We start from the raw sequence: 14,394 nt of genomic DNA on the forward strand, positions 1-14,394 counted from the left end.
AACCAAGCACCCAACTTTCTATTCTTTTCCTTTATTTGGTGCTTTATTCTCCTTCTTATTCTCTTCCAAAGGTGTCCAAGTATGCCTATCTTCTTTTCCCCTTAAATATGAGCCCAAGGTGGGTTTTCTATGCGTCCAAGAGTTCTCTCTAGTGTTGTTTGGCACATAAATTCATGGTTTGCCCTCTAAGTCTGCTCAACTTCAAAGTATGTGTCTAAAATGAGTCTTATATGTCCAAAGGGTCTTCTTTATCTAGTATGCATTAAGAGTATCCTTTCTTGGTCCAAGTATGCATTCAAATCTTCCAACAACTTCAACTATGCTCCCAACCTTAGAGTGACTTATCCAAGCCTCCAACCAAGGTTAAGTCCGTACTTCCTACATTTTTAATGCCTAGTTCATTTTCCAGTTTCTTCATGGACTATGCGTCCAAAACCATGCTTTAATATGCATTCAATCCATGAGAGATTAGTTTGAATTTGTCTAACCATGCTTTAAGAATTATATGCATGTTATAGACTTTAATTTCTTTGATATAAAAGTTATATAACATAGAAATTAAAATATATAATAAAGAGTTGCATGCAAACATAGGGTTTTAATTAATGTTTTTAAAAAGTTTAAAAATTAGAAATTAAAATTTTATGTTAAAAATGTTTCTAATAAGGTCGGAAATAGGATAATCTTTTACTTGTTTAAATAGGATTAAAATATGATAATAAAATATTAAATTTATAAAGCATTGACTATAAAGGACTTTTGACTAGGAACGTTTTGTCTTGAATTGAGGTATTTAAGTTAACCTTAAAGGAATGTCCTTACCTGGGAAACAATCTAGAAGGTGAATCAGTCAACATTATATAAGCATGCAAAGTTTACTAAAATGTTTAATAAATGATAATCATACGTTGTTTAAAGTATCCAATATAAGTGTTATATTTGGCCAATTAACATCACTTAGATAAATGACTTAGCCTAAGTTTACTTAAGTAATGAACTCTAATTTATAAAATACTTAGTGGGAGGAAAAAATATATATATATGATATATCTTCTCTCAAGTCTCCGTTAAAGTTCATACTTTGAGATCCATACTTGGGCTTGTGGTGCCCTGGGTGCATCCCCCCTTCGGAAGGTGTTTGTATTAGTCAATATCAAGGTGAAATGAGAGAGTATTTACAGTAAGTGGGAGAAGGATATATGTCAACATTCTTACAATCTCCTTCATCAGTTTACAAAGTGAGATTTCATACTAAATCTCATGGTGCCCTGGGATCTAAATGAAGAGTTACATTTACAAGAATTCATTAAATAAGTTAATGTTTTATTGACAAAAAATAATGGTAACTAAACATTATTGGAATAAGAGTTATTATTATGTATTGTTTATTGGTTGATAATGTCTCAATTCAGTAAAGAAATAATTGACTACCCTTGAGTAGTTTTTAGTTTTAAATTACTAAAGTATCATTGTAATATAATATGAGTTTAAAGGTTTTCATTGTTATGCTTACTAAAATTAGATTGGTTTTTTGAAGAATTATGCAGTTTTCTAATTTAGATTAAAATTTGTTTGTTTCAGCAAAAACAATGGCTAGTGCTATTAATATCCTGCTTTCTACTACAAACTTATTGGTGATAATTATACAACATGGAAAGACACTATTAACTCTGTATTAGTAATTGATGTCCTAAAATTCATCGTAATTAAGGAATTTCTTCAACTACCTGCACCTAATGCCGCACGAAACATTCGAGATGCATATGAAAGATAAGGCCAACAAAAAGGCTTGTGCATATATCTTGGTTAGCTTGTTTGAAGTTCTAGCCAAGAAGCATGAGAACATAGTCTCTATTAGAGAGATCAAGGAATTGTTGCATGATATGTTTGAATAGTCATCCACGCAGATCAAGCACGATGCTCTCAAGTTCATCTTTAATGCTCGGATGCAAAAGGGGACCTTTGTTAGAGAACATGTTCTCAACATAATGGTCCACTTCGATGTGACCAAGATGAATAGGTTGGTTATTAACGAAGCTAGCCAGATCAACTTTCTTCTAGAGACTTTTCCGAAGATTTTCCTCCAATTACATAGTAACGTCGTTATGAATAAGCTAGACTACAACCTAACTACCCTTCTTAATAAGTTTTAAACCTACGAGTCCTTGATTAAAGTCAAAGGACAACATGGGGAGGCAAATGTTGCCAGCATTTCTAGAAACTTTCATAGATGTTCAACCTCTGGGACTAAATCTAGACTTTCCTCCTTTGGATATAAGAAGTGGAAGAAAAAGAAAGGTGGAAAGGGGAATAAAGTTGCCCCTCTTGGTGCTGCCCAAAAGGGCAAGAAAGCCAAGGCTGCAAAGGGAATATGTTTCCATTGCAACCAAGACGAGCACTGGAAGAGGAATTACATGAAATACTTCACTAAGAAGAAGAAAACCAAATAAGGTAAATATGATTTGCTTGTTTTAGAAACTTGTTTAGTAGAGAATGGAAATTCCACTTGGATAATTAATTCAGGAGCCACTAATCATGTTTATTCTTCTTTATAGGAAATTAGTTCCTGGGGGCAATTGGACGCTGGTGAGATGACCATAAAGATCAGAACATGAGAGATCGTCTCTTTTTTTTTTAAAAAAAAAAAATTGTTATTAGACAATGTTTATTTAGTTCCTAATATAAAAAGGAACCTAATCTCAATTGCATGTCTACTTGAAAAAATGTCTCAATCTTTTAATGTAAATAAATCGTTTATTTTCAAGAATGGAGTTGAAATATGTACAGCATCTTTAGAAGATAACTTATATGTGGTAAGACCATTAGCCTCGAAAATGCTCCTTAATACTGAGTTATTCAAAACAACAACGACTAAAATTAAAAGACAAAGAGTTTCTCCTAAAGAAAATGCCTACCTTTGGCACCTAAGACTAGGTCACATAAATCTCGACAGGATTGAGAAATTGGTAAAGAATGGACTTTTAAATGGGTTCGAATAAAATTCATTACCAGTATATGAGTCATGCTTTGAATGCTAGATGACTAAAAGGCCTTTTACTGGAAAAGGTTATAGAGCCAAAGAACCCTTATAACTTGTACATTCAGAGCTCTATAGTCCGTGAATGTTAAGACAAGGGGAGGTTTTTTAATATTTCATCTCTTTATAGATAATTATTCGAGATTTGGATATCTTTACCTAATGCAATATAAGTCTGAAGCTCTTGAAAAGTTCGAAGAGTATAAGACTGAAGTTGAAAATTTATTAGGAAAAACAATAAAAACACTTTGATCTGATTGAGGTGGAGAGTATATGGATTTAAGATTCAAGGACTATATGATAGAACATGAAATCACATCCCAACTCTCTACACCTGGTACACCTCAATATAATGTTGTATTTGAAAGGAAAAATATAACCTTGTTGGACATAGTTTGGTCTATGATGAGCTATGCTCAATTACCTGATTCTCTTTTAAGTTATGGAGTAAAGACTATAGTTTACATCTTGAACAACGTTCCATCAAAAAGTGTTTCTGAAACACCTTTTGAATTGTGGAAAGGTCGTAGAGGTAGTTTACGACATTTCAGAATTTAGGTAGTCTAGCACATGTGCTGACAACATACCCAAACAAACTACAACCTCATTCAAAAGCATGCCTATTTGTAGGCTATCTCAAGGAGACTAGGGGTGGCCTCTTTTATGATCCTAAGGACAACAAGGTGTTTGTATAAAAAAAAAAATGCTACATTTTTAGAAGAAGATCATATAAGAGATCATAAACCATGTAGTAAATGATTTTAACTAAAATTTCCAATGAAAACGACAATCTGTCAACAATAATTGTTGACAATACTAGTACATCAACAACACTTGATGGTGCTAGCACATCTAGCCAAAATTCTTCTCAAGAGTTAAGAGAGCCTCGTTATAGTGCGAGGGTTATATCCCGTCCTACGCGATATATGGGATTAACAATGAAGGAAATCACAAAAAGAGATCTCCATGAGCAGCAGAAGTGAATCGTTTTAAATCTCATTCCGAATGAACACAACAATCACAGTCTAACCGGAAACAAATAGATTATGCATATACATAAATTACAGCATGCTACAATAGGATTCAAGGGATAGAGTATGCGTACCTTTGAAGAACCATTCTTCAAGAATCCCTAGATCAGTGTCCAAAGCATCCAAAAATGCACTCGAATGCAACGACTAGAATAGCCAACAGCACGAACATGAACACAACCTCCATGAATGTTTGAATGCTCCTCAAACCCAATCGAGTCCAACTCGATTCATAAATGGATATAGAACACCATCACATATGATCTTGGCTTGAGGAAGAAAGAAGGTATATGATCGAGTAAGTGGGAGATAAAAACACTGTCTATCGCATAGACGATGTACTCAATCGTTTAGAAAACACAAGTCTATCACATAGGCTTTGCTACCCAATCGTGTAACAACGATCAACGGTCAACGATCGTATAGTTAACTCTTAAATGATCGTTTAGACTCTCAACGGCTATCGCTTAGTAAAAACTCTTTTTACTTGATAACCTTCTCCGTGAGAATTATCCGAATGGAATCAACTTTTAATTTTGGAAAACAATTTTTCTTTTATCTCACGGTTATCATAAAACTTCCAATAACCTCCCACTCAAACGGTTATTAGAGAAAAAAATAATTATCATATAATTAATATATTATAAATAAGTATGATAACCAACTTATCATATTATATTAATAACCTATAGTTTTAATATTTCATCATATGAAACATCTAAACCATAGTTCTTTTTCTATGTTATGGTACTTAATATAAATCACATTTATATTAATTCCTCCAAATAACGTATCTAATACATCCCACCAATTATATCACATATAATTGAATTTCCTCTTGTTAATTTGAACACTTCAAACTAACCCAAAATCTCAACTTGAACCCATTGAGCTACCAAGAGGACCTTATGGACCTGTAGCTTGAAGCTTCAACAGTACGTGAATAACTGACTAAACTCTTTAGTCACGAGATCCACCACCTATTAACCGTCGGGCACTCCACTAAAGACCGACAACTGCACTCTTCACACTACAGATATATTTCTGTGTCCATATTAACCACTCAACAGTGCAATAACCCTTCACATCCCCTATAGTTATATCTAACTCCTTAAGTATCACCGATTCCTTTAATGAACAATAAGTCATAGTCCTACTATGACTGAGTCCTCTCTTTCAAAGAGAGGGTGTGGTCACTATGTTCAAGACCCAGAATCAACCCTTAAGGAAGCAATTTATCTACTTACCCCTGTTTCGGGGAAGGAGCAGATTCCATCTTGTGTAACTGAGTTCCCAGCTCCCCAATCAGATGAATCTCCAAAAAGGTAGGCTTATTGAGTTGGCAATCTGGCCACTCTCACCCATACTAATGAAAGGACTGCCCTCATAGGCAAGCACTCCCAAAACACTCAGGATTAAGGTCATGTCACCTATGGTCATTTTAGTGAAATGTAAGTCTCAATTATCAACGGCGTTATATAAAGAGACTAATCATCTCGTGGTCCGATCTTATACAAACCCTTTGTATAGGACACCCCCGCTCGCATGTCTCCACATGAATGGTCAGGATCAGACCATTTGTAGCACTTTACAACACTTATAAATATCTACAAGGTGGGTCGTATCCGTAGTATCACCAAGATAAGGTATCCCTCCTTTATCCTTATACTACAGACCATTTAGGTTATTACTTAAGGCATGATCCACTTGTATGTCTCACAAACATGATTAAGTTACATGAAATAACCACGGATCTTAGTTTATTGGATATGAGTAAATGCAAATAAAATAACATTTATTTTATTAATAACAATATGTACAAACTGTTTACAAACTACGAGACTTCAGGAGAATTAGGACACCAATCCTAACAATCTCCCACTTGTCCTAATGCCTTGGGAGACTAATGTACAAAACAAAAAACAGTACAATATACAATGAACTAGGGCATACTCTATACCCTAGTATCATCTCCCACTAGCCCTAGAAAGGTGTCGCATGTCCCGTCGACCCAGAATCTCGAGATGACCCTTGAACACTTTAGCCATGAGAGCCTTTGTAAACGGATCAGCAACGTTGCATTCCGATGCAATCTTCGTGACTATCACATCACCACGATGCACAATCTCCCTGATCAAATGATACTTCTGTTCAATATGCTTGCCTCTATGATGACTCTGAGGTTCCTTCAAATTTTCAATAGCCCCACTGTTATCATAATAAAGAGTGATCGGCAAAGACATATTTGGAACAACTTTCCAACCTGTAAGGAACTTCCTAAGCCAAACAACCTCTTTAGCAGCTTCACAAGTGGCTACGTATTCGGCTTCCATAGTGGAGTCCACGATGCATCCCTGCTTGATGTTTTGCCAAACTACAGCCCCTCCATTCAGAGTGAAAACTGACCCTGATGTCGATTTCCAAGAATCTTTATCAGTCTGAAAGTCAGAGTCTGTGTATCCTGTAAGGATCAAATCCTTAACTTCATACACGAATATATAGTCCCTCATTCTCCAAAGATACTTAAGGATCGTTTTGACCACCGTCCAGTGATCTAATCCTGGATTGGATTGATATCGACTGACAATCCCTATTGCATAGCAAATGTCAGGTCTAGTACATAACATTGCATACATAAGGCTTCCAACAGCTGAAGCATAGGGAAACCATCTCATTTCCTCAACCTCTTGAGGTGTCTTAGGACACTGCTCCTTAGACAAAACAATTTCATGCCTGAAGGGTAATAAACTCCTCTTAGGATTATGCATCGAGTACCTGATCAACATGTTGTCAATGTACGATGCCTGAAACAAGGCTAACCTCTTGTTCTTACGATCCCGAATGATCTGGATCCTAGAACATACTGTGTCTCTCCCAAATCTTTCATTTGGAATTGGGCAGCTAGTCATTTCTTAATGTCAGTCAAAAAGCCTACATCATTCCTAATGAGTAGGATATCATCCACATACAGCACCAGGAAAGTTACTGAGTTGTTGTTGATTTTCTTGTAAACACAAGGCTCATCAACCTTTTGATCAAAGCCAAACGATTTGATCGCTCTATCAAATCTAATGTTCCATGATCTAGATGCTTGTTTCAGCCATAAATGGACCTATTAAGCTTGTAAACTCTTTCCTCTTGATCTGGAACAATGAACACCTCTGGTTGAGTCATGTAGATGGTCTTCTCAAGATTACCATTCAGAAAGGCAGTTTTGACGTCGATTTTCCATATCTCCTAATCATAAAATGTAGCTATGGACAGGAGTATCCTGATAGACTTCAACATGACAACAGGTGAGAAAGTTTCCTCATAGTCCACTCCCTCGACCTGGGTATAACCCTTTGCCACGAGTCCAGCCTTAAAGGTCTGCACCTTTCCATCTACACCTCATTTTCTTTTGTAGATCCACTTGCACCTTATAGGTTTTATCCCATCAGGCTAATCCACAAGTTCCTAGACAGAATTGAAGTACATAGACTCCATTTCCTGATTCATGGCTTTAATCCACTTATCTTTATCAACATCCTCCATTGCTTTCTTATAAGACAATGGATCCTCAACTCTATCATCAGACATGATATTTTGGGCTTCAGTCAAACCCATGTAGCATTCTGGTGGGTTCGCAACACTTCCAATACGTCAAGGCAGTCTCAACTCTTGAGATGGTTGACTAGATGAACTGACATCAACAACTCTTGTCAATTTATCAGTTTGTTTAACAACTCTTGTTGAACTCTCAATAGTCTCACCAGAAATCTCATGTAAAACAAGCTTGCTTCCTGGTTTATGATCCCTGATGTGGTCTTTTCCAAGAAGATATCATTTTTCGACATATACACCTTATTCTCACTCGGATCATAGAAGTATCCACCCCTCGTTTCCTTGGGATAGCCTACAAAAAGGCAAACTTTCAAACGTAATTCCAACATTTAGGGTTAGCCACAAGCACGTGGGCTGGACATCCCCAAATCCTGAAGTGACATAAACTACCTTTACGGCCTCTTCACAACTCAAAAGGTATTTCAGAAACACTCTTCGAGGGAACGTTGTTCAAAATGTAACATGCATTATCAACTGCAAATCCCCAGGTGGTATACAATCGGTTTACGTACTAATGGGCATCTTTATACTGGAGCTCTTTTTCTATTATTTCTTTCTGCCATATCTTTAATAGCGGGTTGGTTACACCTACAACCGAAATGGAAACCGAGCGTTTCGTGGTTTAAAAATGCCGAATCTCGTCTCATGTCAGGACTATTCGGAGTAAGTTCCTTGGCTTGGACAGGACATTTAGTCCATGTCGTTATTCCTGCATCCAGGGGAGAATATGCTCGATGGAATAATTTCTTAGATCTAATCTTTCTGACAACTGCTCAGCTTCCTAGGTGTCGTGTGAAGCTGCTACTCGGAAAGACCAATCAATGGTTGACTCTGAAATGACACGTTGAAAGTCTTGTAAAGGAAGAAAAAGCGCTGCTATTCTCTAAAAAGAACCTTCCTTCTATTCCTTACGTCAAGACTCTTCCTAGTTCGTGCTACTTTAGAATACATCTACACCGAAGTCGGGGAATTTCCCATCTCAGTAGGAGCTTTCTAAAGAAATAGCTTAGTAGCCACATTAGCCGCGCTTGGGATGATTTTAGGCGCGGCGTATTCCCTTTGGCTATATAATCGTGTGGTTTCTGGAAATTTAAAACTAATGTGATCAATGTGATCATGACATTGATCACATTAGTTTTAAATTTGATCATGACATTGTAGGTGCTTGCGATGGGACGGATGCGACTTCCCTCAGTTGGTTTGGGTGGTATAGCCCGTTGCAGAAGTCCCCCATTGCAGTCATTTACCAATTCTCTGTAAGCGAAATCGAAATAGTAGTTACCCTTGCTGTGGATCCTTTACCAGAAGAGGTAATCCGTGTCTAGTCGAAGGTAACATCATCTTTCTAGTACGAGTTACTATCTGTAAACCCTCCTCCTCTGCCTCCGAGTCTCAAACTCAACTTAGTCTCAATACGCAATGGCGTGATTCTTGGGAAAAGCATCTGTAGCTATCTGTAGCAGCATCGAACTCAATTGATGATTTCTAACCTTCGTCCCCGTCAACCTCTATTTCATCAACTGAGCATTGATTATCGGGCGCTCAACAAGGTAACCTACCCATCAAGAACAAGTATCCACTTTGATTGCGGACTTCTTCGCCCTAATCAATAAACGCGAGAGACTTCGAGAAGTTGGATCTACGGTCGGGCAACTACCAAGTGCGTATCGCGGAAGGAGACGAGCCAAAGACGACCTGTGTGACAAGCAAGCAACCTTACTAATCTAATCTAATAAAGGGGCGATTTGGTTATGCCTTTTGGACTCACCAATGTGTCTCAGCGGATGAAACAACATATTTAGATGCAGCAGATGGGGATGCGCCTTATTCTTATCCTCTTTCTTCGGCTGCTTCAGTGAATGCACCAACGCATAAGTAAGAAGAGAGATAAGGGTTGTTAGGGACAGGGCTCACCCTTCCGTAGGTTCCATGCTTGACGGTCAGGTAGTAGAAGTTAAGTCAATAGAACCACAACAAGCCTCTCAGCGAGACGAGACGAGGAGTTTGAAGACACTAATCTAATACCGGGTGAAGAAGAAGAAAGGTCAGCCATTTCTCTCCCATTAGACTTGTAAATCCTTTGCTCTTTTTCCTTCTCTCTTCCAGTTTCTCCCCTAGACTAGATTTGACAGAGGCGGAGAATACCACTCTCTCAATAACAAGAAGAAAGTTGCAATTCCTATTTCCAATGGTTTGAGCTTGGAAGCAACCTACTATCTATCGATAGGCGAGAACAGACAGCTATTTATTGGCAGCTTCGCCTATCTATTCTATTATGGCCGGCTTGGAGGACAGAAGAGGAAGACCATCATCCCTATTCCGGGTATGATCATAGCTTATTCATTCGTTGATACCTTGAGGATAACAGCATTGAGGTCAATCACCAACACACCTCTATCATACATACGACATTCCATTCCGCAATAGTGCATGGTCAACACACACCTAAAGCGCCTACATTCCGCTTGCAGCCTCGCCGCTACTAACGGGGTTCTCGGTTGATTTCCCTTCCTTTAGCTACTCAGATTTTCAGTTCGCTAAGTTTGAAAAGTCCAAAGAGCGCCAGACTAGCCACGGAGCTGGATACGGTTTCCCGATCGGAAATCCAATCTCAGTATTTGATACTATAGGTTCAATTTAGTCAAAAAAATTCTTTATTTATCCTTCTAAGTGACTTGGTCATATCTAACTTATAAACCCTTGAGATAGGCCCTTCTATCGAACGAAATATGTTACATTGAATAATCAGTTGGTCTTAATTTGAAGCCAAAGGAAGACGAATTAAGAAGATTCAAATTGATAATTCTAGTATTTAACATTCCGCCAAGCGCAATAAGAACAAGTTTATCTTCCTGAATTGGAGTGAAAATACCGTAGAAAATTGAATCATTTATCCGCATATGCAAAATATGATGAAAACCTTTTAGAGGATCTTTTTGATTATTTACAACAATAAGTTGAAGTGGGGAAAGAGTATATTTTCCTGTCCTTATTTGATTTTGAATCTCCTTCATTCTTGAGACTGTAAGCATCTTCGTGCTGAGCCGTCAAAGCAAAAAAGTGGATGTTAAACTAAAGGTGCATCAATGGATACCTTCTGCCTCAAACACTTCCCCAACGGCTTTACTGGTCGCTGGTCTGCCATTCTCAGTGTGACGAACTAGAAAAGTCAGAACATCGGCTTACCAATCGCCTACCATGTCTCCTCTGTTTTTGGATTTCACTTTCTCTTGCTTCGACACCGTGTTTTGGCTTGACTTCTTTTGAGAAAGATTTTCAAATATGAATGTTTTGTTGTAAGATGTTCGTTTTTCTTTTCTTTACTGATTCCTCTCAATGAAATTTGCCATGTTGCACTAAGTTACTTACGGATGTATGCATGTGGTCCGGGAACACTTTGGGGTGAACACCCATCCAAACAAGTAGGGTCAATAGTTTAGCATTTAGGCCGTAACATTTAGCAACAAAAAAATCTTTAACCCAACAAGTGCTCTCCGAACCAAGCTAGATAGTTTCCTATCACTAGGCTCACCAACCAACCTGGACTTTGATTTTGATTATTCCTACCGGATATCAAAACCATAAGGATTGTTTCCAGCCATGAGTTCCCATATGACATAAGCGCTCTTGGGGCCATTCCATCAAATCTTTAAGAAGGTCGTATTTGATGGTCGACGTGGCGATAGGCTTCGCTTCTACGACTGCCTCCCCAGCCGTTGCAAACACTGAGCGAGAACGGTAAGGGGCGCACAAACAATGTCGTTGCGCGGGGATGCGATTCGCCAAGCTGGGGCAAACAAAGCCATCCGGCCTCCCACCGGATTAACCAAGTGGGCTGTGGTGATGTCAGAATTTGCACCTATTTGTATCTATTTAGTGATCAGTCCGCTAGTTTCTTTGATCCCACTCGGTGTTCCTTTTCCATTTGCTTCCAATAGTTCAACCTATCCAGAAAAATTTTCGGCCTATGAATGTGGTTTCGATCCTTTCGGTGATGCCAGAAGTCGTTTCGATATACGATTTTATCTTGTTTCCATTTTATTTATTATCCTTGATCCAGAAGTAACCTTTTCCTTTCCTTGGGCAGTACCTCTCAACAAGATTGATCTGTTTGGATCTTGGTCCATGATGGCCTTTTATTGATTTTGACGATTGGATTTCTCTATGAATGGAAAAGGGGTGCTGATTCCATTCCTGAAAACAATTCTATCACACACGGCGAATCGAGTTCAAAGAACTCTCCCCACAGCTTATTCGTGCAAAGATCCAGCATTCCTTCACTTATCATATAGAATAACGATCGACAAATCCAGAGTGTGCACCAACGAGAGATTGAAGTACGCTTGCAAGATTCTCAGAATCGCAGCATTCTTCTCTACTATGTGATTATGTGAGAAGTCAGTCTCAAGACTGTCCCGGCACAGAAGGCATTGAATACGGCTGTTTTCAGGCTAGCAACTGATTCTCCGGTAAGATAGATTCAGTCAGTTCCGGCCGGCATTCAATCAAGAAAGAAAAGAAATGGGCTGAGCTAAGTCAAGCTTTTTTTCCAAGTGTTGTAAAGACGGGCTACAACGAAAGTCAACAAAACAAGAAAAATGAAAACTTTCGTCACTGCGCACCACTTTTCTTTGGGCTCTGGTGTTCGCTCCGTTTACGCGAATCGGTTGTATCTGCCCGCTAGGAACGCTGGCATCAGGATTGTTGACAACAGTTCCGCTAAAGGCCGCAGTCTCTTCCACATTCGGCAAGGTAAGTCAAGTAGTTCATGAGGAATCATCATTAGCATTAGCAGTTGGTGAAGCTTTTTCTAATGTTGTTCTTGATCATGGCACAGATGTATTTGGTTGGGCGCAGCTGCTCAAGAAGGAAAAAGTGCTAAAGCTTTAGCTGCTTGTAGAAACGAGTTTGGAAGATGAGCATCACTCATCATAGACCGAACCATGTCCAACAAGGTTCTGTTTCTCCTTTCTGATACACCATTCTGTTGAGGTGTACCTGGGGTCGAGAGTTAGGACGTGATTCCATGTTCTATCATATAGTTCCGGAATTCTAAGTCCATATACTCTCCACCACGATCAGATCGTAGTGTTTTTATCTTCTTACCTAACAAGTTTTCAACTTCAACCTTATACTTCTTAAACTTGTCAAGAGCGTCAGACTTACGTTGCATTAGGTATAGATACCCATATTTGGAATAATCATCTATAAAAGAGATGAAATATTCGTACCCACCTCGAGCTCGAACACTCAACGGACCACAGAGGTCTGAATGTATAAGCTCCAAGGTTTCCTTGGCTCTATAACCTTTTCCGGTAAAAGGTCGTTTGGTCATCTTGCCTTCAAGGCATGATTCACATACCGATAAGGAGTTTTCTTCTGAACTCTTTAAAAGTCCACATTTAACCAACGTCTCAATCCTATTGATGTGACCTAACCTTAGATGCCAAAGATTGGCGTTTTCCTTAGGAGAAACCTTTGGTCTTTTTGCAGTTGTCGCTGTTTTGAACATTTTAGTTTTAAGCAAAGCTTTTATGACTAACGACCTTAATACATATAAGTTATTTTCCATTGAACCAAAACCAATCTCCATACCATTCTTGAAAATAAACATTTTACTCTCAGAAAAAAAGACGGTATAACCTTGTTCAATCAGACAAGAAACCGAGACTAAGTCCCTCTTGATAAGAGAAACTACAAAAACATTATCCAGTAACAAATAACATTTCTTGTCCAAAAATAACTTCAGCCTGCCTACAGCAACAGCTGAAATAACCTCACCAATACCGACTCGAAGAGTCAACTCTCCTTCTTCCAACATTTTTAAGGAACTAAATCCTTGATAGGAAGAACTAACGTGATTAGTAGCACCTGAATCAAGTATTTAGGTAGAATCATCATTCTCTACCAAACACGTCGGCGAGACAAATAAATCACATTTACTATCTTTACATTTCTTCCTCTTCTGGAGAGTTGTGTGATCAGTATCAGAACCTAAATAAGCTCCAAGTTCTATTTCAGAGAAAATTTCTCGTCGATGAACTTCGTTAGAGTCAACAACACTTGCTTTATCTTTTAGTCCCTTGAAATTCAAGAAAGACTGGAGGTTATCTTGGGAACTGATACTACTGGTTTCTTTGTCATCCATTCCTTTTTGCTTAAAAAGTGAGAACTGACGTTCAAATAATTCTTGCAACAAGTCCATGATCTTACGTGCAATGACCATGTTCTCAACCCTTTTGGCCAATGCATCAGGTATGCTAGTCAAAATGTGAAGTCAGGCCATCGAATTAGCCTTCATCCATACCTCATATTGTGAAACCCTAAACCTAATCTAGGTAACTTGAGTTAAAGCTTGAGTGGTTAAGTAACTTAGAAGGAAAGTTAAAAGAGAATAACACCTTAAGAATTTTAAAATTAAATCTTAAGGACTGAACTTGAAGCTTGGGTTAAGTAAAATGGTAAGTAATAAAATTTGATTGAGTATTGGAGTATGCGGCCAACCATTGAGACTAACCAAAGTTATGAGGGACGCATGAGAAATGGCTAGGCGGACATAGGGGTATGTTGTACGCTTGATGTACTTGGCCAAGTTTGTAGAGGTTATAAGGGATTAGGTGTTGAAGCCAAGGACAACCATGCGTTAAGCTTGTGAGGACGCATACGTGGGGAAGGCAATAAGTGTGTGAGCAAGCAACAAGGAAGACCATCGAGGGATGGGAC

At 38.4% G+C, this 14,394-nt stretch overlaps 1 protein-coding gene across 1 annotated transcript; it reads left to right on the top strand.

The window, feature by feature from the left end:
* The first annotated feature begins 11,501 nt into the window (after nt 1–11,501).
* On the top strand, nt 11,502–11,814 carry LOC120089847 (NADH-ubiquinone oxidoreductase chain 3-like). Its single transcript, XM_039047262.1, has one exon. The coding sequence runs from the start codon at nt 11,515–11,517 to the stop codon at nt 11,812–11,814; it is 300 nt and encodes a 99-aa protein (XP_038903190.1). The 5' UTR covers nt 11,502–11,514.
* The last annotated feature ends 2,580 nt before the right edge of the window (nt 11,815–14,394 follow it).

The sequence above is a fragment of the Benincasa hispida genome, chromosome 1, assembly GCF_009727055.1.
Source record: "Benincasa hispida cultivar B227 chromosome 1, ASM972705v1, whole genome shotgun sequence".
Classification (NCBI taxonomy): domain Eukaryota; kingdom Viridiplantae; phylum Streptophyta; class Magnoliopsida; order Cucurbitales; family Cucurbitaceae; genus Benincasa; species Benincasa hispida.